Source organism: Argiope bruennichi, chromosome 1 (genome assembly GCF_947563725.1).
Source record: "Argiope bruennichi chromosome 1, qqArgBrue1.1, whole genome shotgun sequence".
Classification (NCBI taxonomy): domain Eukaryota; kingdom Metazoa; phylum Arthropoda; class Arachnida; order Araneae; family Araneidae; genus Argiope; species Argiope bruennichi.
Window position 1 is genome coordinate 83,296,155 of NC_079151.1, and position 26,006 is coordinate 83,322,160.

Genomic DNA, 26,006 nt, shown 5'->3' on the forward strand with positions numbered 1-26,006 from the left:
TCCAAGTAACTTGAATATTAAGCAAGTATATGACAAAAAGAAAAGTGAGCCAATGCTTAGAATTAATCTTAAAATCGTAATCTTGATAGTTATATATGAAAGGTCATTTAAATGTTCCATCATGAAAAAAAAAGAAAATTCCATGCTATTTTACAGTTCTTCCAGAAAATCGTTTAAATTTTAATCTACCAAGTTGATTATCCTACATGAACATATTTTAGAAATTGCAGTCCATTTATGGTCTAATAAAAAAATATTCTGTTAAGCATTTTGAACAAAACATTTGAAAAACCCTTATTTTCTTTATTACGAACACGTTAATTCAATCCTAAATATCCACAAGTTTACAAGAAAAATCTAGCCACTGAAAGATATTAAGATAGTTAATCCTTTCACAACAGAAAGATTCTTTTTACGTATTGTATTCTATTCTAGAATAATTTTCAAATCACAAGCTTTAAAATGGGACATTCCTCAAATAGGGCTTTCATTTTAGCTACTACTTCAATCTTGTTATAGTAAGTTGCTTTTTAATTAAAGCGAATGGAAGGAATTAGCTTTAAAAAGATTTGAATACACAAACTTTCGGTTATAACAATACATGAATATTTAAGATTGAATTCAAGGGAAAAAATGTGATAAATTAACACATTTTTGGCTTGGAATATTAAGAAGTTCTTCAAAGTACGTTTTAATGACGAGGATAATTAGAATATAGAAATGGGCCTATTTTTATCATAAACATGGGTGATTTTCGATTTTGTTTATAATGAGCTTCCTTTTTAATGAATATTCAAGATTTTCTTCATTATTCATTGAGGTTTGATTTCGTTATGATTTGTTTAGAGTTTCTCATATTTATGTTTTTTTCATTTTGATCTCGAAACGATACTTAAAAATATTTATATTTATTATATTAGAGTATTTTTTTCCTATGTTTAATCCTTAATAGTTGCAATAAAGCTATAGAATTATCTTATCAGTTTATTTCAAATGCGTTACCAAAAGGAGATGCCAATTAAAATTTATTTAAATTATGAAAATATACCATCATGGGAAACAACTGCACAGTTCAGTACCCTAACATCGATTGAACTACATATCGAGTACTCCATCATAGAGTGAAAAAAATCGATTACAAAAATCGATTTCACAAACATGAAAAAACTAATTATGCTTAGTGACCAATATTTTATGAAAATTTGAATCCAAATCGTAATACTTACTGTATATCCGCCACAAAATAATTCGTTGTCATTGTAATTTGGCTTTGTTTCGAAACCGAAACGCCACATACTGGACCTCGAAGGCGGTTCTAGGAGACGTCCGTGACCAGAAACGAGAGAGGACCAGTAAAGAACAATAAAAACAACCATCGTCGTGTACAGAGCCATTTTGTTTTGTATTCTATTTGGAAGCATTGTTTTACTTTAGAATCCCGAAAAGAACAAAATTCCTATTATTAGAGTGAAGAATTAAAAAGATTAATTTTGTAGAATGAATTTTAATTAGAAGACAAGTGTTCATCCAACGAAATCCTTGTTTTCACATTTATATTCATAGTTGGTGAATAATTTGATTTGGAATACATACATTGCCTCTTTTTTTATGATAATCAGTTTTAAAATATAAATCGATACATAAGCAATTCGAAATAAGATTATATTATTATATTACAATTATTTATAAAAATAGATGTTTCGATTTAATTTTACCAACCAACTTGCAAAATTATATTTTCTTCAAACAATTTTGCAAATTGTTTTTCCCATTTTTGCTCTATTTTCTTATTATCTAGAAGAATTAAAATTTCTATACATTTTTACCGATACATTTGTTGCAATTCGAACTCTGCCATATTCTGTTTGTTACTACTTCATTCAATAATATATCTTGAAATTATATTCTACCTTAACCAGTTAACTGTATCGAACCTTTTCGGAAGATGAGTATCTAAACTGTGTCCCAAAAATTTAGCGGTGACGAATATATAGCGGTACAGAGTATGTGTAATACGAAATTATGTTATAATGAAATGACTTGTTATTTCAATAATCTCATTTATTTATTTACTTTAATATACATTTTTTTTGCATATAAAAGAAAAAAATTAATTTGATATTAGAGAATGGTATTGAGCAAAGCTTGGTACAAAAGGATCCTCACCCTGGTTTTTATGACCAGCCGCGTCATTTATTGAATAGTCTAAACTTATGGTTGGCCTAATTGCTTCTGGGATGACTAATACAACACAGCGATATATTTAAGAAAAGAAATTCGTATTATATGCAGTTTTTTTATATCCTATTTGTTCCTTTGATTTCGACTTGGCCTCAAAATATTTTAAACATCTTGAATTTACAAATACGTTTGAATTTTTCCTAAAATTTTAATTCAAACTGCAAATTGTCACTACTTATTGCTCCTGACGAATAAATTCGTCATAAGACAAAACGCGACATATTTTCAATGACGAGTACATTCGTCAAAAACAGTTAACTGATTAAAAGCGGTAGGTGCCTTACGACTTTGCTTTTATAAATTTATTCCACTTTGATTATTTTTTCCTAGACAAAATATCGAAATAACTATTTTATAAAGTCGAATCAGTTCAATAAGTTATGACTATTACGAAGAAAAACTGCAATAGATATTCAGCACAATTATAAGACACTTAATGAGGAAGTATATTTAGAAACTTTTCAGCACTATTATAAATGAAATAATTACAGCAAAACTTCTGACCCATTGTGTGCTACGATAATCTACAAATCTTCGAACTCCATGGATTCTAAGGTAACATATTGCATCTTTTGTTTACATACGCCTTCAATATCCGTAGTTAAACAAGAGTTCAAAAGTCAAATAAATATGAATATGAATAAAATGCAGTGTCCTTATCCATATCACGGATCTTATTCTAGTGCTTTTTGAAGGTAGGTCAACAAGCAAGATAATCCAATAAAAGCAAGAATGCTTCACTGAGTAAACCGGATTGTTGAAAGAATATTCGACTAAAAAGCATTGGGGATTTTATAGAATATTCAAAATTAGAAAGGAACTTGTAATTTAGAATGAATATTTTTTTTAAGAAAGGGAATTGAAAATATCGACGATTATAAAAAAATATTCAGAGAGAATATTCGATTACTTCTAACCTGTTAAGTCTTACTTTACAGTCTTAAGGGGACGATGGACTATTAGGCCTTTTTGGTCAATTATTCACTTGGTTAATATACATGTATGAAAAAAATTTAAAATATGAATACGTCAAGTTTTTTAAAAAAAATGTTAAGACGAACTATTTTAACAAACAAAAGATATGTTTTTTTTTTTTTAAACTTCTAAATATTCTAGGCGAACTGAATTTAATTTCTTCAATTATTTTCTTACTACCCAATATAAATTTGGAACTAAACTGTAATTTTGTTAATTCCAATTTTTTTAGAAAACTTTTTATGCACACTTACTGAATTTTCATAAGAATTATGTTTTTCGGAACTAAAACAGACTTATCTAAAAAACTGAAATATAAGATGCATACCCTATATTCTTTTAATGTTTGAAATTTTTATCAATTCTGTTGAATTTTTCCAAAACTAAGACAACTTGAACATTTAAATATCTTTGAAATCTAATTATAATATCATTGAGTAAAGAAATTAAGATTAGCTTTTTTCCCCCTCTAGGGCTATCAAATATAGGAAACTAGCAGTACCCGCACAGTATTGCCCGTGGCATAACATCCAAGAGGAAAAATTAGCTTTAGACTCAAGTCCAGCCTCCACCCGATATGACATTGGAATGTCATGCGGGATTAAAAAGATATTGAGAAATCAAATAACTACGAAGTACAGTTTTTTTATGGCACATATTCAGAAATATTTAGGGCTAAGCTTTGATATACAGTCATTTGACGCCTTGCGAGGTAGACAATTTTTCGGTGGCGCTTTTGCTACTGTTATCCCATTGCTGCCGTTCTCGCCATTATCAGTCATTTCGTTTAAATTTGGCGATAAATTATCCTAAAACTGAATAATATGGACAGACTATAGACATTGTTTCTATTGAAACCGAGTACTTCTTTTCGGACCAAATATCAAAAACGTTTGTTCTTTCATTTCTTTTCCTGCGTTTTAAATTTAAGCGACTTTCTCTGTCAGCAGAAAGGCGAAATTCATTCTGTCTCTGCCGTGCGATTTAAAAGGTTACTTCGCTCAAAAGAAGACTCCCTCCCTAAATGTGGACATCCTTTGATATTTGCTAACCCGATTTTTCTTTCCTCAACCTTTTCATTATCGTGCAACAAATATTTTGGCATTTAATGTGCTTCGGCCAAGGTTTAATATCCTTCTTTTGGGGATAATGAGATTTGAATCGCTGTTTAAAATCAGACGTAAACAAAGAAATGTATCGCATAAATACCACAGCTCTTGCTATTTGCACATGCGAAATTTAAGATTTCCGCTCACGCGCAAGTAAGTGCAAAGCACAGATACTGCTGCTTTACGTATGCGCGAAACGTAGTAGGAAAATTAAAATCTCTAAATATAAAATTCCTTTTTTATTTTGATACGACTTCAATATTCAGAAGCCTTCAACAATAAATGCCTTTCAAAATGGTACAAATATCTCCAAAATTAGTTTAGTATTTCTCGAGTTAGGGTTTCAACATACAGACGCTTTCAGGAGATTTTATACTATGTATAGATATTGTTCAATAAGATGAATACTATTTTAACAGAATATAAACATTCATTTTGGCGAGGGAACGATATTAAAATTTAAAGTTACTCCCATGTTTGCTCATTTTAAAGTCCACTGCCCCCTTAAAGACAGTCTTGCCGTATTGTGTAAATTGACAATCATTTTTCATGCTGAATTAACTTAGAAGACTGCAATGGGGTAAAGTTTCGATTTTTTAAAGTATGAAATATATACATGCAATTTGTGCTTTCCAACTTCGAAAGATTTTTCCACATTATAGCGGATACGCAATACTATATATATATATATATTTTTATTATGATTCAACTTTATTTTCGCGTATCAAAATATAACAGTAGACGCTATATAAAATACAACAAAATGATTATAGTAAACACTAAAGTTTAAGTGGAATTGACAAGACAATGAAAAAAGTCACAAATTTGAAGTATTTCTCTCGATTTCTAAAAATTCTTTATTTTACAAGTCTAATCTGTTTATATATTAATACAAAAACTCGACGAATATTGAAATAGAAAAATAATAAAGCACAACAATTACTCTTTTCCGAATTGAAAAATATCGTGGTTTGACCCTGAGTACGAGTTAGTATGGGGCAATCACTCGTCAAACTGCTTTAAACTCATCAAGTAGATAATCTCCCACTAAGCACAAAATGCTGGAATGGTAGAAATGGGTTTTTAGGCTATGAAAGCGACAATTCGGATGAAAGTGAAAGCTGGAGGACATTTCCCCTCCCATCCTAAACTGCGAAATTCACTTTTTCTGCTGATGGGGATGTGATGGCACGTCGTCACCTCCCTCTCATTTGATAGCTGAATGGACATTTAGGCCGCATTATTGGCGTTCTATTTCGCCCCGAAGTCATATAGGCTGGGTTCTCTTTTCATATGCTCTGGACACGCAACCCGACGAAGACGATTTTGTTTTTGTCCGAGCTCAGGCACGTTCTACGATAAGAATCTGACAGTATGGTTCTGACGATAGGAATGATTTGATTCTTGTCCGATTTATACAGATTAAGACTGGAATAAATGAATTGGCTTCGAGCTTGGTTCAACATTCTGCATTTTTTTTGTAGTGTTATGAAACAAAGCTTTTTGGCAATACTGCAAATTTAGTTTTAAAAAGAATATATCACAAATATTAATATACTTTCAGAGGCAGAGAGTCTTTGTTTCATAGTATATTAAAAAAAAATCGAATATGCATTTTGAAAGTCTCTTTTTGACCCATTACAATCGAAATGACGCTGGACTACAATTAGTTTACAATCAAGGTCTTACCAAATTTCAACCACCACATTTACATACAAATGACAGTACAAACATTGAGACGGCGAACACTTCGACAGATTTAGTTCAAAAAGTCTTCACTTTAAATGATAAAACTAATTTACCGACTTTCAACTTAAATGAGTCGTTTATTTAAGTTCCATGCTTTTATATATTTTCAAAATTATAAATCAATGGTCAAATTTAAAAGATTAATTCAAAATTTGAAGAGGATCTACATTTTTAAAATGTATCAAATTTCCTTCATTTAGTTTATGTTATGCAATTGTGTTCAGAGTCAGACTTCCAATAAATAGAATTTCTTCAAAATTTTATAAAAATACAAATTTGATTTGAAGGCAAGATACCAAATTTCATCGGCTTCCCTAAAGTGAGTAATCGTGTTCAGAGCCGGATATACAAAACTGTTTCGGACTCTGAGCAGTCCGATATGGGAATTCATCAAAATTTTATGTTTGAAGTCCTAGAATTTCGTTTGAATTGAGTTAGAGTTTTATATCACAAAAGCCATCTTTAGCTAAGATGAACCACACTCATGGAATTAAAATATTTGTATCAATTTATAGTAAAATCTAAACACTATTGCAATCAGACGTGCGATTTATAATTAAATACATGCAAAAAAAACCTTGCTTTTTGTACATACTAGAAAAACATTTAAGAATATTGTTAGTTTAATCTTTGCTTTTATAAAATCGTTCAGAAACGCAACTGGATCTTTATCATTTTATAAATAAAGAACTAAAAAACAACATCTGTCAACTCAAACATGCAAGTTATTATCAGAATTAGAAATTCCGAACGCGAAGCGAATTTTACTCCATTATTATTTTGACTTCAGCAGTTAGTCAAATTCTTAGGAAGTTGTACAGTTAAATATATATTTAGTCAACTGCGTTTGCTGCGCGATTTAGATAGAAATTAATGAGACATTTTGAATGACAAAGATCTTACCTCAACGATCTTTCATCGGCTGAATTTCTAAAGCATAATGCAAGTTTCCTCGGTATTTAAAGTGATGAATAACAGGACTTGAAAACAGATAAACTTGGAAAAGAACTTGAGACCTACTAAAACCTTCGAAATGATTTCTAGATCCGCAATCCCGTCCGATAACAACCTTATATTTCCGATTTTATGGAATGACAAGACTCTACTTGATAAAGTTACAGGAATTTGGCTCCTTCATCTTTTGACAGTTGATGAAATCACAAAGAACCGACGCACTGAGATATCTACAACACGTGTGTAATTTCTAAAAATGACCGACACGGGATTTATAAAAAATCGAGTATTCTTTTTTTCTCCTTCAAGTTCTTTTGCAAGCAATATTTATAGAAAAATTGCCTTTTATGCCTTTAAGTGTACCTTAAAAATATTGCGATGGATTATTTTGAATAAAAAGGGGAAAAATATAGCTTTAAGAGCTATAAATATAAGCACTTCAATTTTCATAGATGTAAACTTAAAGCATTTGAATCTAAATGGGTTCAAGTTTTAAACGTTTACTATACATTATAGACAGAAAATAAATTATACATTAGTGTTTGCATAAACAGAGGAGAGCAAGTTCATAGCTTTTTATAAAAAGTTTGATGAGGTTTACGCATTTACTTTCAAAAAATAAATGATTAAGAAAATCCACTATTTATGTGAAATTTACAAAAATTGAAGTTATTATACCTTATTGTTTTATATTAGCGAATTTGTAAATTGCTCAAATTCATTCAAGCAATTCGATGTGCATGATAAAATGTATATTTGAAAAAAATAACTGGAAATGTATAGTAAAGATGCATTTACTATAGAAATAAATACGCAAGACATTAAGTAGACGATTCCCAAGCAGCAAAAGATCGTTGGCCAACCATTGGCCAAGCATCGCCCCACGGAACGAGCGAGATTGGGGCGAGATCGGAGGCGATCTCGCCCCGACATTGGTCATGTCCCCGGCGGTTCGCCGCGCGATGGTCGCCCCGACTTGTTTTCGACGAATTTGCCGATCCTTTGGCGACTTGTTATTATCACGGGCGACGTTATACCAAGCATTTCACGACCTGTTTTATCAATGGGCGACGTTATACCAAGCATTTCACGACCTGTTTTATCAATGGGCGACCCAATACCAATCATTTCACGACCTGTTTTAACAATCGGCGACCCAATACCAATCATTTCCCCATGTGTTTTAACAATCGGCGACCCAATACCAATCATTTCCCCATGTGTTTTAACAATCGGCGACCCAATACCAATCATTTCCCCATGTGTTTTAACAATCGGCGACCCAATACCAATCATTTCCCCATGTATTTTAGTAATGGGCAACCAAATGCCAATCAATAGGCAATTTATTTCTGAACACTTGCTGGTGTCAAATTGAAATATTAGTTTAATGGTTATTCAATTTTCTCAAACTCTAGAAACTAGTGTCATAATATTTAAAACTATCATACTTTCAAAATTTTGTATAGTTTACTTTTCTTTTTTACCTATTAATAATAGTGTTTGTTATTTATTTTGATAAATTTAAAATTCCATAAAATACTTGTTTTCGATAAAAATTCATGGAAAATGTCATTCTAACAATTCTTCCAACTTTTTTTAACTATTATTATAGCAGAGATTTTACCACAATCTTACCCTATAAAATGTTTAAATGACATTTTTTTACTGCTCTTTAAAAAAAATAAACAAATGTTAAAATTATCTGAAATAATTTTAAATTTGATCCCCAGAACATCTATTTACATATAAGATTTATTTCCTTCATTGATATTTCCTATTTATTTTCATTATTTAATGCATGGGAAGAAATGTTAACATAATCATAGTTTCAATTATATAATTAATCAGTATGATTTTAACTGATATTAGAAATTTAAAAGTAGATGTATTATATATATTGCCTATATCATTCGTTTTTAAAAGCTATTTTATAAAAATTCGAAACAGAAAAATATATCATTCTTATTAAAAAAATATTTTTTTTTTACTATACACACTTTTATATTGCTCAATGTGAGCAATAAACAAATAATTCCTAAAGAATAATGAATAAAACACAAATTCCTATTTTAACACCCTAAAATTTAATGCATTGGTTAAAAATAGTTTAAAACACTAAATTATATAATTCCTATTATATGTTTCTTCAATAGAAAATATTTTACAAGCACAAAATAACAATTTACTTCAAATTTCTAAAATTTTTTTATTATCTATGATTAGTTTGGTTTTATGGCACAAGAATTAAATTTGATCTTTGATTAACACTGAATATTTCTCAAAAATTCCATACACAAAAATGCAGCACTTCTTTCAATTCTACAAAATTCCTTATATTTACTATTAACATGCAAAGTTTGTTCAAGTTGTAGAAATTTTACACATTATAAATGTTAGTGTTGGTTGATGTCCAACATACAACATTTTACAAGCACAAATTAATAATTTACTTCAAATTTCTAATATTTTCTTGATCTATATTTAGTTGTTTGGTTTTGTAGCACAAGAACCAAATTTAATTAATGATTAACACTGAATATTTCACAAAAATTCCATATCCAAACATGGAACACTTCTTCCCATTATAGGAAATTTTATTTACTATTAATTTACAGATTTACTTCATATTGCATTAATTTTAAACCTCATTACAAATGTTAGTGTTAGCTAATATTCAATAAACAACAATTTACAAGCACAAACTTAATTCTTATTTAATAACTTACTTCAAATTTCTAATATTTTCATAATTTATGTTTAGTGAGGTTTAGATTTGTGGCAAAATAAGCAAATTTGATCTATGATTAACTCTGAATATTTGAAAAATATGTTTCACAAAAATTCCATGCACAAAAATACAACACTTCGTTCATTTATACGAAATCTTATTTATTATTAACTTACAAAGTTACTTTATGGTGTAGAAATTTTATACCTCATTACAAATGTTAGTGTTAGCTAATGTCCAATTGATAACATTTTACAAGCACAAATTAACAATTTACTTCAAATTTCTAATTTTTTTAAAAATCTATGATTAGTTTGGTTTTGTTTCATGGCACAAGAACCAAATTTGATCTATGATTAACTCTGCATATTTCGCAAAAACTCCATACCTAAAAATGTAAACACTACTTCAATTATACAAAATTTCTTTAGACAAATATTTTTTTAATTATTATTTTCCCCTCTTTATTTTTAGGAGAAAAGAAAAACAACTATGCAAAACAATTTATTTACAAAGACCTTCATTAAATAATATTTTAGAAATACAAAGTAAAATAATAATTTACTTGAAATTTTTTACTGAATTTTCTGTAATGACTTATACACCCAAGCAAAATCCTGAAACTATGACTTATAATTTAGAAGAATAAATAATATTGACACAAAGTAATTTATAAAAAATTTATTTAAACTTTATTTATTATGTAATACTTGAAGAGTTTGAAATTTCTAAAAATCCACACACATTTATATAAATATTCTATATATGTATAACTGAATCTTTAGCTACATATAAAAAATTATACATTTATTTATACATTTCATTTTTCCTTTTTGCTGAACCTAGAAAACAATTGTAATAGTAATTGAGATTTCGCTTCATTTAAAAGTACAAATAAAACATTTGTTGACAATTGGAGATGAGTAATTAACAAGCAAAAGTCTTATAGAACTTCATAAGCATAATATTTTTGTTCTGATACTGGACTGGGTAAGCAAACTTTATAATAATGTTTAAGATAATAAAGAAAAAAAAACTCAAACTAATGGGAGTAAAATTTATGTTACTGTTTTAAGAAATGCGAAATACTTTGAAACTATTCATATAAGAGAACTCAAAAGTGCCTGCATAATCTCAAGTTTTAAAGATTTTTTTTTTTTGAAGTTTAAAATAAATACATTCTGCTAAACTTTTTTTTAGCCTCATATCAAAATAAAAATAATTACACAAATGTTATTTCAATACCAAAATATAAAAATGTTATTTAATACTTTATTAAACTTCTTTCATAGAAAAATTGTAAATGAAAAGGAAAATTAACTAAGCTAAATAGAATTAAAATCACTTGAATTGTCAGTCTGAAAAAATAATGAGGTTGCCATTAAAAAAATTTATTCAAATTATATAGAAAAATAAAATTTGTACAAAACAAAATTTATGCCTTTCTAATTAAGGCAAATAAGTTTTCAGATAAAAAAAATCAGAAATTAAAATTTACCTACTTGTCATTCAAGCCTATCACATTGCAACATTTTGAAGTTTTACTACATTTTTCACGAAAAGACATTACATATTTTGGCATTTAAACACATACATCTGATAAATCCTCGATTGCTTCCAATGCTCTGAGTAATTGCAACTGACCAGAGAGAAATTGTGATTTGGAATATCTTCAATTCTAAACAAGTTCTTAGGATATTAAGTGAATTGGGACATATAATTGTCTCGCATATAATTGCTTTAAATTTCCTTCTGATGTTCCAAGTTGGTAGAAACCATACTCCGTCACATTAATTGTAACTTCCAATATTTTGCTCTTTTTTGAAGTCAGGAATAGAAACTTGCACAGTAGTTTCCAAACAAATAGTGAGAAATTTTTTTTTTTTTTGTTTATATTTATAGATCAATTTTAAAATTTATTTTATCTTTAATTGCATTTTCAGTTTTGAAACAAAGGTTGCACAAAATTTTTATTTCATTGAATGAGAGATGTATTTCATACTTTGCCAGGTTGTCATTTGGCATTCTATAGAATGCTTAGAAAATGTATGAAATACAAATTGTTTCATACATTACTGGCTTGTTTTAGGCATTATATACAATGCTTGGGCATTCTATAGAATACTGGATTTCATATTTTGCTGGTAATACATATAAAGAATTATACATATACTTTTCTTCAAGTTCACTCTTCTTTTTGCAGATTTGATGAACCTAAAAAACATATTCCTTAATTAGAATAATGATTGAGCTTTCACTTCTTTTAAAAGTACAAATAAAATATTTGTTGACAATTGGAGATATGTAATTAAGGAGTAAAATAGATATATAGAATTTCATAAGCTTGATAATGTTTTCAATCTGATAATGAACTATATAGGCAAATATTATAATAATGTTTAGGACAATAGAGAAAAATAATATAAACTAATGGGTGTAAAATTTATGTTACTATTTTATGAAAGGTGAAATAATTATAAACTATTCACATAAGAGTATTCAAATACAACTACATAATTGCAAGTTTTAAAGTTTTTTTTTTTTTTTTTTTGAAATTTACAATAAATATATTCTGCTAATCTATTTTTTTAGCCTTATGTCAAAATAAAAATAACACAAATGTTATTGCAAAACCAAAACATAAGAACGCAATTTAATATTTTTTAAAAAACTTTTTTCATTAGAAATTGTTGTTAACAAAAGGAAAGGCATTGTAAATGAAATGGAAAAATATCTGCAATAATTTAAGAACAGACACACACAAAAAAAAAGATAGGAAATAAAATCACTTGAAAAGAATACAAACAAGAAAAGAAATGATAATCGTCGCTTACGCCTAACGCTAATAATATCACGTGCAAGTCCATGTTAAGCAACGAGTTCGAACGGCTTCAACAAAAATAATCTTTTTTATTCACTATTTAGAATAAATAATATATTATTTACAAATATATAATAATAAAAACTTTACACTTACCAAGTTTCTTGAAATGACAGTATGCGTTGCTGGTTGAATTTCAAAATCCAGTACACGCCAGGTGATTCATGGGAAATTTCTAAAATATGTTCGCATAGCGCCACCTAGGAAAAGCAACTTTCCCGACATCGAGGCGACTATGGGCCGATTGCTTTGAGCCGGTCTTTTTCAGTAAGTCGCCGTAGGAGTTCGCCCCGATGAAAAAGCGATCTTCAGAGGCGACAGAAAAAAATATGGTCAAAATCCGATGTCGGGCCAATGCAAAGGTGACATTGGCAAAATACGGGCGGCGTATATCAGATGGCTGCGATGCTTGGCCAATCGTTTAGCGACTTCTCTTGCTGCTTGGGTTGTTATACAAAATATCACCAGATATTAGCGAAATTGAAACCGTATAAAAATAGTTTCATTTTCACGAATTCGCATATTTGTTAAGTTATAGAAAAGAAAGGAAAAGTATACATTTCAATCACCTGTGATTCGCTTATGTACTTTGTTAATTTGGGTTTTAAAGGAAAATTTTTTTTTTTTTCTAAATGACATTTCAAGAAAAATAAGCATTTTCAATGATTAATTGATAAAAATAAACTACTTGGCAAGAGCACGATTGCGAAACATGTCATGAATCGAAGTTCCACGTAAGGGAGGAGTGAAATGCATATTGTTCTGTACTGGAAATATACAGCACCTTTTCCCTCATGCGATCAGAACAGATTGGAGTTCTTGGCATAGTTCGGGCATTCTTCGAACAAAATTATCGGTTGCTGCTTCGGCCTGAGTGATGCTGATTATACTTCGGGTACCGTCAATCAAGGGGGTGTTCGGAAGGAATGACACGATTTGGTGGTCGTTTGTGCTCTCTATTAAGATGGCATTCCTTGAAAGACTGGGATCAGTTAATGACCGAATAGTTCTGATGTTTTATCGTTTAAGTAGATAGCAGATGTGTAGACGACTGATTTAATCTATAAAATGAATTGGGTTGATATTTAATATTTGCGATTTTGTTTTATGGTAAATTGACAAAATAAGCGAACTGTATTTTTTTTTCGCGTATTTTTTCCAGAAAATACCTTGAATAATATTTTTTGAAGAATTGTTATAAAATATCAAAGATTCATTCCACAAAACTCATTACATTTTTTAAAAAATTCAAAGTATTTATAGCATTACAGTTTAACTCTTAGCACTCGACGGGTCGTTACGGCGACGTTGAGTTGTATGCACTATTTAATCTTACAAGATACGATTCGTTTTACTTAAACGATATAATCAAGCCTTCAATGAGATCCTAATTTCCAATATTAGTTGTTAATCAAAGTAATTGATTCATGATCATGAATAAAGAAGCAATTATATGCATTTTAAAACCTAAAATATGCATGCAACCCAAAGCAGTAGCGGCGTTACTCTAGGGTGTAAAGGGCTAAAATTGTTGCCCTATGGTAAGACAAAGTATTGTACAGTACTTCCATAAGGCAATTGGGTACTCTGAAAGCGGGACACTATCGAGGCGATATAACGTTTTGTATTTTAGATTAAATTGTATTTTAGATCGGTAATTATTTTATAAAATGGTGCACTGTTAGCATAACAATTGTCCATACAAGTGTTTGAGTGGCGTATTCTAAAAATTTATCATTTGAGGTAAATTTGAAACACGAACGTGCAACAATTATTCCATTCGAAATCAGAGTGAGTATTCTCTGGATGATTTTATTACACGATATTGCAATTTTACTCGCCCAAAATCGCAATTTTCAGATTTTTTTTGTAAAAGTAGATAACCAAAACGAATAATGGAGATATAGAAGGAGATAGTAAATCTTAAGAGTCATGACAAGTCTGAATTCCCCACAGTAGCGGATTTCCAACTGGGCAAACTAGATAGCTGCCTAGGGCCGCTATATTGTGGGAAACCACAAGCAAGGCAATTAAGGATCTTTATTCTCCGTTTCCAGAATGATATTAACACATTTTTAAATATAATTAGTTTATATGGTTTGCTACGTTCATTCAGTTATCAGAATATTTTGAAAACCGAAAATTTGCTGCAATAGTATTGCAACTACTTAAAGATAATAGATAAAAATACATATCCATAAAGTTAAAAATATTAGGTTAACATAAATCAACATTAAAAGTGTGTTGACATGTGAAACTATATTGAAAATATTTTTAAAAGATAAGTTCCCTAATGTATATTGCATACTGCCATAAAATAGCTTAAGTGCCAATACCTCAACTTCTGCGCATTCATCGTATAATGTTTTTCGATTCATAATGAAAATCTAGACTGAGTTTTGGACTTGCTTTCAACGAGCAAGTTGAAATTTTAATACAGATATACGATTTTAGTCGTAAGAAGGCATACAAAGTTTTATTTAAGTCATTGAACTATGAAGTTCGTGACTTATGTACGTGCAAATAAACCAGGAGATAGACGTCATCCCGTTTGATTTTATAAACAAGCATTTTCAATTTCTAAGATAAAATAATGCAACAAATTTCATTCATTCTGCTTTTATAAGAAGTGATTTATATGCAGACGGACAAACATGCTTGCTTTAAATGAATTTTGCCCATAATTTTTAGAGCTCTACAAAACTGCTTTGAGACAATAAGACAAATTTCATGTCTCAAGCTCAATACCCTTGAATTGTTGTGGTTACAAACATAGTTCCGAAAATGTAATTTTTTGGATTCCATGAAGTTTAAACTGTAAAGACATTAAAATCTTGATATTAAAATTTGTCAATTACAGTATTGTCTTTATGTACTCTATATAGAGAAATTTTACAATGTTATGTATACTTTCATTAATGCTGTGAGCATCGATACGATTATATTTGATAGCATAAATGCAAACGACTTTTATTTATTTTTGTCTCTCCCCCCTCCCAGTCACAGTAGTCTAAAATTCGAAATGCAAGAGTATTATCTTGGGCAACAATTTTAGGGTAGGAGTGGGAGGATTGTATCTTTATTCCCTTGGCACAACACTGCATATATTGAAGTATGACAACTGGGAATGTGCAATACTTCCACCACCACCCACCCACCCCTGTTTTGCACACTTTGCGACTACGCATATTTTGCACTCGAAGGAAAAAAAACATTTCAAACATCTCAGAATTAAATGAAATATCGGAACTGAATCAGTTTTTCGAAGGTAAATTCAAAATTTATTCCAGAAGTGAAAGGGAAGAAAATCAAAGCAGTCACTACAGACGAAAAAGCATGTGTCGAAAATAAATAGGATTTCAGAAGAGAAACATATTCAAATTTCTTGGTATAAATTTTTCAGTAAGCGAGAGATGAATTTTTGCCAAGTTCGAAAATTATTTCTCCCGAGACTTCACATATTTTCTTTTCTGTTCCCAGTTTTACTGAAATGGTAATTCAAAACCTAATCCAGATTGATAGTGGAAGTTGTGCCTCGAGCAAGTCGCATTTCTAGTGACTTATATTTTTGAATTTCAAAAAAAAAAGAAAAAAAAAAAGAATGCTTGTACTTCACTGTTCCGGCGTTTAAATTGTAGATATCCCAAATATAAAAGTGAATGAAGGACTTTTTAATGTACTTTTAAACTAACCAAGATTAGATTTTTTTCGTTATATTAATTTTGGCTGGAAAAGAATTGACTTATTCTGTTGAGTAATAATTCGTTTGGCTTGATTGCTTTAAGAAAATCTTATTTTTCTGATTTATTGTAAGTATTTACTCAACATTTCGGTTGCATAAAGTTCATAAGTTATAATGCATAAAGTTCATTCCTATTGTGTTTCAAATATAGAAGCAGTTAAATGATAATGCACGAAAAATTCAAAATAGTAAGAGGGAATTGTTGCATTTAACAATCTAAACTTCAATATATTAACCGTCACAATACAAATATACTTTAACAAATCCGATAAATTTTAGAATATAGAAATGAATATTAATGACATCAATTTGACAAATTTAATGATTACAACTTTAAAATCAGCAATATACGCATTTCGTTAAAATACAAGTTATTACCGAAAAATCACTTTCATAATATCGAGTAACAATCATTTGGGCAAGGAGAACATGTTATTGTATTCGAAGGGGTTAAGGAATCTCACTCGCACATTGAACTTTAATTTTAAATCTGCAATTAAGTAAAATATTAATTTAATGTGCAAGAATAAAACTTTAATATCTCAAATGCCCTTTTAGAAATCAAAATAGGTGTTCCAAAACAAAATGCATCAGTCAGTAAGTTAAGTAAATTCGTAGGCCAAGAGGATTTGAAAGCTGTTTAATGGGTAGCTGACTTCAGATACTGCCATCGATTCATTATATTATTTGACGGAGATACTTGTAGCATAGGCTGAATACCAGGGGATATTCTGTGCACCACTTAATTCTTGCCTTGGCTTTAACCCTACAGTGCATTGTGGCTACAGGGCAACAATAAGCGATTGGAAATCGCTTTTCTTCAAATGTCTTGATAAATATTTGTAAAAAAGGCTAGCAATAATAATAGAATAAAATTTAATAGGGAAGCTTGAAAAGATACCAAGGTGGCTGTTCTATAAATAGTTCTACCATTAAAATAAGATTTTTTTCCTTTGCATTTGTGAAAAGGGACTTGTTTTTTTTATAGCGGAATTGTTAGACGATGTGTTATGTAGAAATTGAATTCATAATTTAACCGTTTAGGCGCACTTTTTTTTTTTTATAATTTCAAGAAAAAGATTAAAATGTTGATAATTTTTCTAAATTATATGCAGTTATTCAAAACTCATTTATTTTTAAACAGTGATGCCTTTTAGGGTTAATGGTTTTATCACTTATGGCACAATGACTACAGCACACCTATTATCGATATGAATCCAAGATTGATAACGTTTATTTGAATGAGAGCTATTTGTACTACTTTAAGGACAATTAAAGCATATATAAAAAAGAACCCTCTTAAATTAACACGTTTTGCATTTGAAGAACACACAAGATTTTAGTTGGCATGTATTCCGCACATTTCTCCGCAATTTGATACTCAAAATTAAAAACCATTTCTACAGTTTAACAGCCAATACAATAATCAGCAAACGAAAGTATTAATTCTTGTTCCGAAAAGGTTGAAAACCTTAAGCCACAGCTTTACGCAAACCAGGAAGAAGCAAGCGAATGCGTAAAATTACAACAGTTCAAATCTCAATGACAGCCCATCGCTTATGCATCCCATTAGTGAGGTCGGCAGTGTTTCAGCCAGACAGCGAGGCATTTAGTTGCTATTCAAAGCAAGAAAGAAAAGAACGTGACTACGGCCGTATTCACCAACCGTTGTTAAACATCAACTGATGATTAAACGCTGATCAGCAGTCAAATCGGTATTCACCACACCAAATCGGTTGACGATTTCCCCCTGTTTTGCCCCATTTTTTGATTCACGGACTTCCGATGATCAAATTTGATCAACGGTTTTCCGCATGCGCAGTTCTCAAGAAGGACAACTGTTATTTTAGTTTTCAAACAAACATGGAGGATTTAGATACATTGGAATTATTGCAGTTGATATCCGATTGGAGGTGAATAATTTTCTGACAGAGTTTCTGATGTGGATTTGTTAGATGAATGTGATTTTGTTTCCAATGCATTTTATCTTTGAGAAGGAGAAATTAAGCACCAATATCTTACGAAACAGTGCTGTAACTACTGAAGAGAAATTGTGTATTGCCTTACGTTTTTTTGCTTCAGGAAGTCATCAACAAATAATTGGTGATTTCAATCAAACTAGCCAGTCATCATGTTGCCGGGCTATAAATGAAGTATCTAGATGTATAGCTGAAATGAGGCCAAGATTCATTTACCTACCAAATAATGAATCTGAGCGACTTGAGGTATGTTTACATTTATCCCTTTTACATCGTTCATATGGGAATCCCTTTTTATTGTTATTATATCCGAGTTGATTTTTGATTATTATTTTCTGGAATTAAAATTAGAATCTGTCATTTGTATAATTCCGTGAACATTCAAATTTTTGAAGCAAAGGAATCATAATTAAAAGAATTTTCTAAACTTATTAATACCTTTTAGAAAACTCATCAAGTTTAGTACGATTATACTGTTTTTTCTCAATACTGTTTTACAGTTTTTTGTTCCTTAAAATCCTTCCATTAAAAACATTTTATTGCATATTTTCTATTTGGTTAATCTAATGACTTGCTAATAAAATAAGTTATTTCATATCTATACATATTCATATCATTTGTGTAGTCTTATAGTTTTTTTAATTATGTTATTATGGCGATATAAGTTATTAAAAATTGATAATGTATGTAATATTTTTTCAAATCATTTTTAATTAACTTTTAATATTACTTTTATAACTAGAATTCATCTGTAACAGTTTTTGCATTTGTTATGCTGTAAGAAAATTTTCCCATTCTTTACATAGACAGTGTACATGTTAATCAATTTTAACCTTGCTCCTTTTATTTTTCAATTTTGTAAATCTGTAAAAATATAATAAAGAATTCAAGTATTAAAGATTATTTGCAATATAAACTTAACATTTTAATTATGCTTTATTCCATATTGAAAAATCTTATTCTTCTACCCCTACCATTATACCACTGTATATCAAAGATTATGGCAGATTTTTGTATGAATAAAGCAAGAAGGGTTTTTGAGAAACAACCACCTAAATAATAAATATGTTTTCATTGAACAAATAATATTTTAAGATTAGGAAAAAAAATATTCTTTCTGTAGAATATTTTCCAAAGTTATCTGAAATCACTTACAAATATTTTAGAATGCACATTTCTAGTGATTGAGAATAGAATATCTTATGTCTTTTTTTATATATATATATATATAAAAGTTTTAAAAAGTACTGTATAAATAAATTCAAAATTTAGTTACAAAAAATGGAATTTTTGACTTATATCAAATCTTATAATATTTAAAATATTTAATATTATAATCAAATAAATTATAATATTTGTGTTTATACTATCAATTTTTAAGTATGTCATGTAAGTATTATTGTTAAATTAGCAATTTTTTTCATTAGTTATTTATAATATTATAATTAATTTTTATTTCACATTTCTCAGATTAAAGACTTGCAAAGATATGGAAGAAATAAAGAGTCAGCCTTTTCCTCCTGAAAAAAAAAAAAAAAAAAAAAAAAAAAAAAGAAAGAAAAGCAACAAACAAAAAAATCTTTTTCATCTGTCTGGTGATGATTATACAGGATTGCTTTTTGTATTTTTGAAACTTTCCTGTATGACTCATTTCCATGATTGTACACTGTTTTCACATGGGTATATAAGTTTTTTTTTTTTTTTTTTTTTTTTTTAGTAAATTGATTTTTTATGTTATTATTTATTTTATGGAAAAAGAATTATTGCAGTTTTTATTATGATTAATAATTAGAAATTTAAAGAAATTACTTTTGTTACTTATAAATTGTGTGATATAATAATGTGCTTAGTCACTCAATATAGCTAATCTCTTTTACAATATCAGTTTACTTCAGCTTTAATCTTCAACAATCTGTATAAAATTAACATTTTTTAAAGAAATCAAATTTTGACCTTTGTTATCTGCTGAAAATGATTCCCAATTTTTATTAATGTTTTTCCTTCTCATTACATAACAAATTTTAACATTATTTCTAATGTATTCTCTACCTGATTATTTTTTGAATTTATCTGTATAGAAATGACTAAATAATTCCTTATTCCCATCTTTGAAAATCAAATGTATTTTTAATTTAATGTTGTTCTTTTTGTGATTTATAGAAAATGACATGCATGTATGGCTCATATCAGTGTAGTTATTTTTTAGTGGTTTTATGTGCTCATTATCTTATTACAATATGTATATGTATTAGAGAAATAAAAAGACACATATAGAAGAATTTTGTATTAAGAATCAGCATTAATGTTGCACCTCTATTGACACTTTCTTGTAATTCTTGTAGAAGAATTTTGAATTAATAATCAGCATGAATGTTATATTTTAAAGTACCTTTAATGGAACTTTGTTTTAATGCTTGTAGAAGCTGTAACTTCTCTGTCAGAATTTTCTTTTGTAATTCATATATGTTACTTTTCGAGTCAAATTTGAATAAAATAGATTTTTGTATACAGAAGTCCTTTTTTAATTTTGCATATTTTAAGACATTCTGAGAAGTGTGTGAAAAACAAAGAAAATAGATTAATTGGGATTTGAAAATTTTGGAATTTGAAAACCAAGTATAGATAATAACTTATCCGAGTTAATTCAAATTTCTACAAATTATGATGCAAATATAAAATTTTAAAAAAGAGGTTTTTATTTTAAAAATTCAACTTAACTTAACTGACAGTTTAATGTAACCTATTAGAATAATATTTAAGATGATTTCAAGAAAAAAAAATTTGTGAAAATTTTTTTCACTTTTTTGAAACATTTCAATTTGGATCATCTTTCATCAAATTTAAATATAGAAAGATATTCCTTGTTTAAATACACAAGATCCTGAGTTGAAAAATTTGACAATTAAACAAAGGAAATTATGCTGACTTAACAGTATTTAGTTAGATGTTGTGCTCATAGGTTTATGATTTCAGGAAGTAATGATTGTCATGAAGATATGAATAATTAAAAACATCATTGGAAATTAATATAATAAAGTGACAGATATTATTCAAGTATGAGTAGAAACTAAATGTTAAAATATCAAAAAATTAATAACTTTTTTGGTACAAAATCCTGGGAATAAAAAAAAAGAAAAAGAAAAAGGCAAAAACTTGTTGAAACACATGGAATTTCACATTTACTTGAAAGAATTAAAATATCATTACTAGTTTCTGACAGGCTAATCAAGTTAACCTGTGTTGCTTTTTGATTAAGTTTGAATCATCAAGCAGAAAGTGTTAAAAAATGCATTGTTAATTGTAGATGTTTTGCCACTCAATTTATTTGAACAAAAGTGAATGCTTATGATCTGCAAATTAATCATTTATTTCATTCAGGGATATCAATTCTAAAATAAGTATGGTTTTCATCAATATTTACATTATTTTTATACTGATTTGTAATGTCAAGTACATGTTGTCAAGCTAACAATTAGCCCATTCAAATTTAAAGAGTTGTTAAATTCATTGTTTACAAAAAGTTTTAGATATGAGGTATAAATGAGCTTCTTCACTTCCACAATAACTATATACTATACAAATTTATTGCATGAATATTTATTTTGGTGAAATAGCTGTTGGTCTTCAATATTCATATACAATTTTCACTGACTTTTGTTTATAATTTGAATCTTCTGATTTGCAGCATATATTCTGAATGTATATATTCTTCTTATATGTATATATTCTGACATTTATAACTATAAATTTATATCTTTTTTAACAAAATATATGTAAAAATTTAATATTCTGATAGTTAATAAAAGAAAATTTTTCCATATTTGCTTTTCGATAGAAATAAAAGCATACCACAGAATAAGTATTTTTTACTTTTATTCAGCTTTGAGGGAAAAAAATTATCTCAAAAACTACTGAATATGTAGACAGCTAATACATATTTAAATATTGACACCAAAAACAATCTTAGTATTTTTTAAAAATATAATATATTGTGGAAGTTTAAAACCTATTTGTTTAAAAATAAATGCTGAAAGTCTAATAACAATCTTATACCTTAAAGAGAAGTTTGTAATATATGCTATAAACTTCATGCAAACAATTATATGGGATTGCCAGAGATATCATTGCTTTTCATTACAATTTAAATAACCTTTGGAAATTGAAATATTTTGTGTAAATGAAAATTATTTACTAATATGAAAGTCATAATACTTGTAAGCAAGATTTTATACACTACATTTCCTCCTCTTTTATTATATTAAAAATACAGGATACTACAATTTTTGTTAAATTCATTGTTTAGAAGAAACTTCAATGAACTCCTCACTTGCGAAATCAGTTTGCAGCAGTTTGTTATTTCTATTGTTTATGTATATACTCTATAATTATATAAAAAATGTTTAAATATTTCCATAAGTAAATTAACTAATTTAAGGTTAATATGCATTTTTTTCAAAAATTTAATTCAGATAGACCTTTTGTAAAAATTTAATTCATTGGAAAACTATTCAAAGCACAGCTAATATGCATATTCTCAATTCAAAAGAGAGCAAATGCTCAAATGTTTTATTACATAATAATACAGTGGAAATTTAAAATATACTTGGTTAATAATGTATAGTCAGAGAAACAATCCTACGAAAAGCTATAATATCATGTAAGCAAATCGGTGAGATTGTCACTAGGCAATATCACCTTTGTTTTCTCGTTTGATCTTACCACATTCCTTGTACACATCTGGGAAAGAAACAAAATAACAACAAAAACACGAAACAACGCCACCCATCAGCTGATAATCATGTGATATATATAGACCAATGAAGATCCATTTCCGGTTCAAAAAGGCAGAAAAAGCTGCTTGTCGTAACCTTGATGCTTAGTCGTGAAATTAACGTTCGTGAATACCAATGATCATTGGTTGATGATTTGTCGTTGATCATGGGTTGAACGATCCGATGTTTAGCAACCGGTTTGGTGAATACGGCCGTAAAGGTAGCAGGTCAAATGGAGGGAAACGCTTCTTTCAAGATGAAGGTCAAGTGCGGTCTTGCAGGTTTCTGAATCGGAAGATTCAGCAGAAGCATTACCGTGTGTATTGTAAAATAGATGAAAATTTTAAATATTTCGCCGAGCTCGGACGCGATTTTTCTTTGTCTTTCCAAAGATCGAAAATGGTTCTTCCGTAATGCTCTTTCATATTTTTATTATTCTATTGTACAGATAAGGAAATTTTAGAGCTTCCGATTTATTATTGATGGGATAACATAATCAAGGTCCGATATCAACACTAGCTTCTAATAATGGTTTATTTTAAAGCTCTTGAACAGAGGATCTTTTAGAATACCGAGGTTGCGGCAACTTTAAATTTTAATTTCAACTTCAGTGTTTGCGATAAAAATAAATAATAGTCATCTTATTTTAAACATTACATAAAACCCTCATAATTACTTATCTTAAATTACCAATAAAGTTTGCTTAAAATTTTATTTCATATTTTAAATTCCTGAAAGTCTAAACTCAAAGTAGTGGTTGCCAATTTGCGAGATCAGAGAAATTGTTCATAATTTGATTTATAAAGTTCATACGAAAGGAAAAATATCAATAGAAAAATATACTTCAGTAATCTGAAAGGCTCTGATAAATTTGTTGGAAGAAGGAACCGATCTTTGGTTGATCGCTTCCAACGGGGATCAACTCCTGAAAGGTCCCGAGCCAGCATATGTTCTGAGCATAACTATCAGGGAGTAGAGGTGTTAAGGATTTGAAAATATAGCTTGAAATCTTTGGAATAAAAAATGTATCAACCAAATCAGGGAGAAATGAGTTTAAAGTCTGGTTTTGAACCTTGGTAAGATTCACTTTCATGACTGACTAGAACTCCGATCTCTAAAAGATCTTTACTATAGCCGAGAAATAGAGAAGGGCAGTCATCGAATTAGAGGTGAACAGCATGTGCAAGTCAAATGGCAGTGATAGCGAAAGTTTTACCCTTCCACTTCAGTTCAATTCACGACCCTCCCCCCATCCACCAATTCAGATTTTTGCATCTTTATCAGAAATGTCAAAATACTCTGCAAAACATAAGTGTTCTGGAACCTCTAAAAATCGAGATGTTTAAAAAAGAAAAACAAAGCCGAAGATATATTCTTTAAGTAAAATTTGTTTTTAAAAATTCGCTTAAAATTTAAATTTGAGGAAAAATTTTGCAACCTCATTGATAAGTGAAGTTTAGTTTTTTTCCCAATGTCCTGTACCTCCAAAGCTCGAGTCTTCTGGAAAAGTCAATTTCCCAGTAATGGAAGGTAAAACAGCAGCAATTTTTAAATCTTGATAACTAGCTTTTTAAGACAGCGGATATATAGCATTTTGCCAGTCCAAGTAAAAGGTAGTCAAATATAGAAAATCAGTATCTTTTATAAATTGGTGTTTTAACAGCAATCTCACGTAAATAAAGAATAGATCGATAGCAGGCAGAAACTTAAATATTCATTAAAAATGTACTGCAAATTTTGTTAGAAAGCTCGGTTCCGAACGAAAATAGCTTGAGAAACCGATTTGAGCATCTATTCTGGATCAATTTCGTATAAGACTAAAAGGAAGGCAGAATCTATTCACTATTTCTTTAGTACTAAAAAAGTTAAACTACAAAATCAACTATCGACAAAATTTTGGAATTTCACTATCCATGGAACTTGATATATTTATTAATCTTGCATGTTTTCATTGTAGATATTAATATAAAATATAGAGCATTATTCAGAATTAATAGTTATTTATATACTTTAGATTTTATTTCCAATTAAGCATCATGACCTAAAAGATAAAGGGAATAATGCATCCCTTGGATGCACTTCAATAAAGGGCAAATAAAAATTAATCTTTACTGAGCATAAGCCTCAAATGAATGCCTTTCACCTTCAGTATAAGAAAAAGTGTTCACTCACCATTATTATGAATAAAATATTGAACCGATATTAATAAAAAATTATAAATAGCATCAAAATATAGGTGAATCGTATTGTAATCAAAACATTTAATAAACTGGCTGTCGATACATTGATTTTAATTTTGACTAATCATGTTCTTACACACAATTTGAATTTAAAAAGCAGAAGAACTTTAAAATGATTCTTGAGAACTAATACAAGCTTTCTGCATTTTAAAATAAATGAATTTCTAAATTTTCTGTTAATAATAGAAAAAATTTCCAACGCCTGACGAAATTTTAAAATTAAGAATCACCCCCCCCCCTTCAAAAAACACTATAAAAAGCGAAATGTATTTTTAAGCATCGATAAAAATTCTCTTTTCTTGGCAAGATGATATTTTGTTATAAATGACACAAGAATAAAAAACAACCTCAGCTTCCTACGCTTTTTAGCTGATGCGAAAAGGAAAGCTTTCTTCTATTAACACTTTAAAGCGTATATTTGCTCATTAACCCAGAACGCTCAGTCGGCTGGATGCTTGAAGGCGGAAACCATTCATCTTTACGGAAGAGACTTTGTTCGAAATAGGCGCATTTCGGACTCAGCCGAATGGAAGGATTGCATGCAGCTGGGTTATGAACATTTGTATTGGAGAACCTGTAGCAGGCAAAATTTTAAACAGGTAAATTATGAAGAGAAGTTACTTTTGGCATGAA

The 26,006-nt window shown here is 29.1% G+C and overlaps 1 protein-coding gene across 6 annotated transcripts in view; it reads right to left on the minus strand.

Annotated features, from left to right (window-relative positions):
* LOC129971181 (uncharacterized) overlaps nucleotides 1-26,006 on the minus strand; it is a 64,726-nt gene that overhangs the window by 22,887 nt on the left and 15,833 nt on the right. For 2 of the 6 annotated variants that reach the window (XM_056084747.1, XM_056084767.1), the window contains exon 2: nucleotides 1,227-1,407. In XM_056084747.1, coding sequence (XP_055940722.1) covers nucleotides 1,227-1,394 — 168 coding nt within the window. In that variant the 5' untranslated portion in view covers nucleotides 1,395-1,407. Of the gene's footprint in view, nucleotides 1-1,226; nucleotides 1,435-6,977; nucleotides 7,128-26,006 lie in introns of those variants that run through there. The other 4 variants (XM_056084723.1, XM_056084740.1, XM_056084756.1 and 1 more) reach the window with 3 other exon arrangements.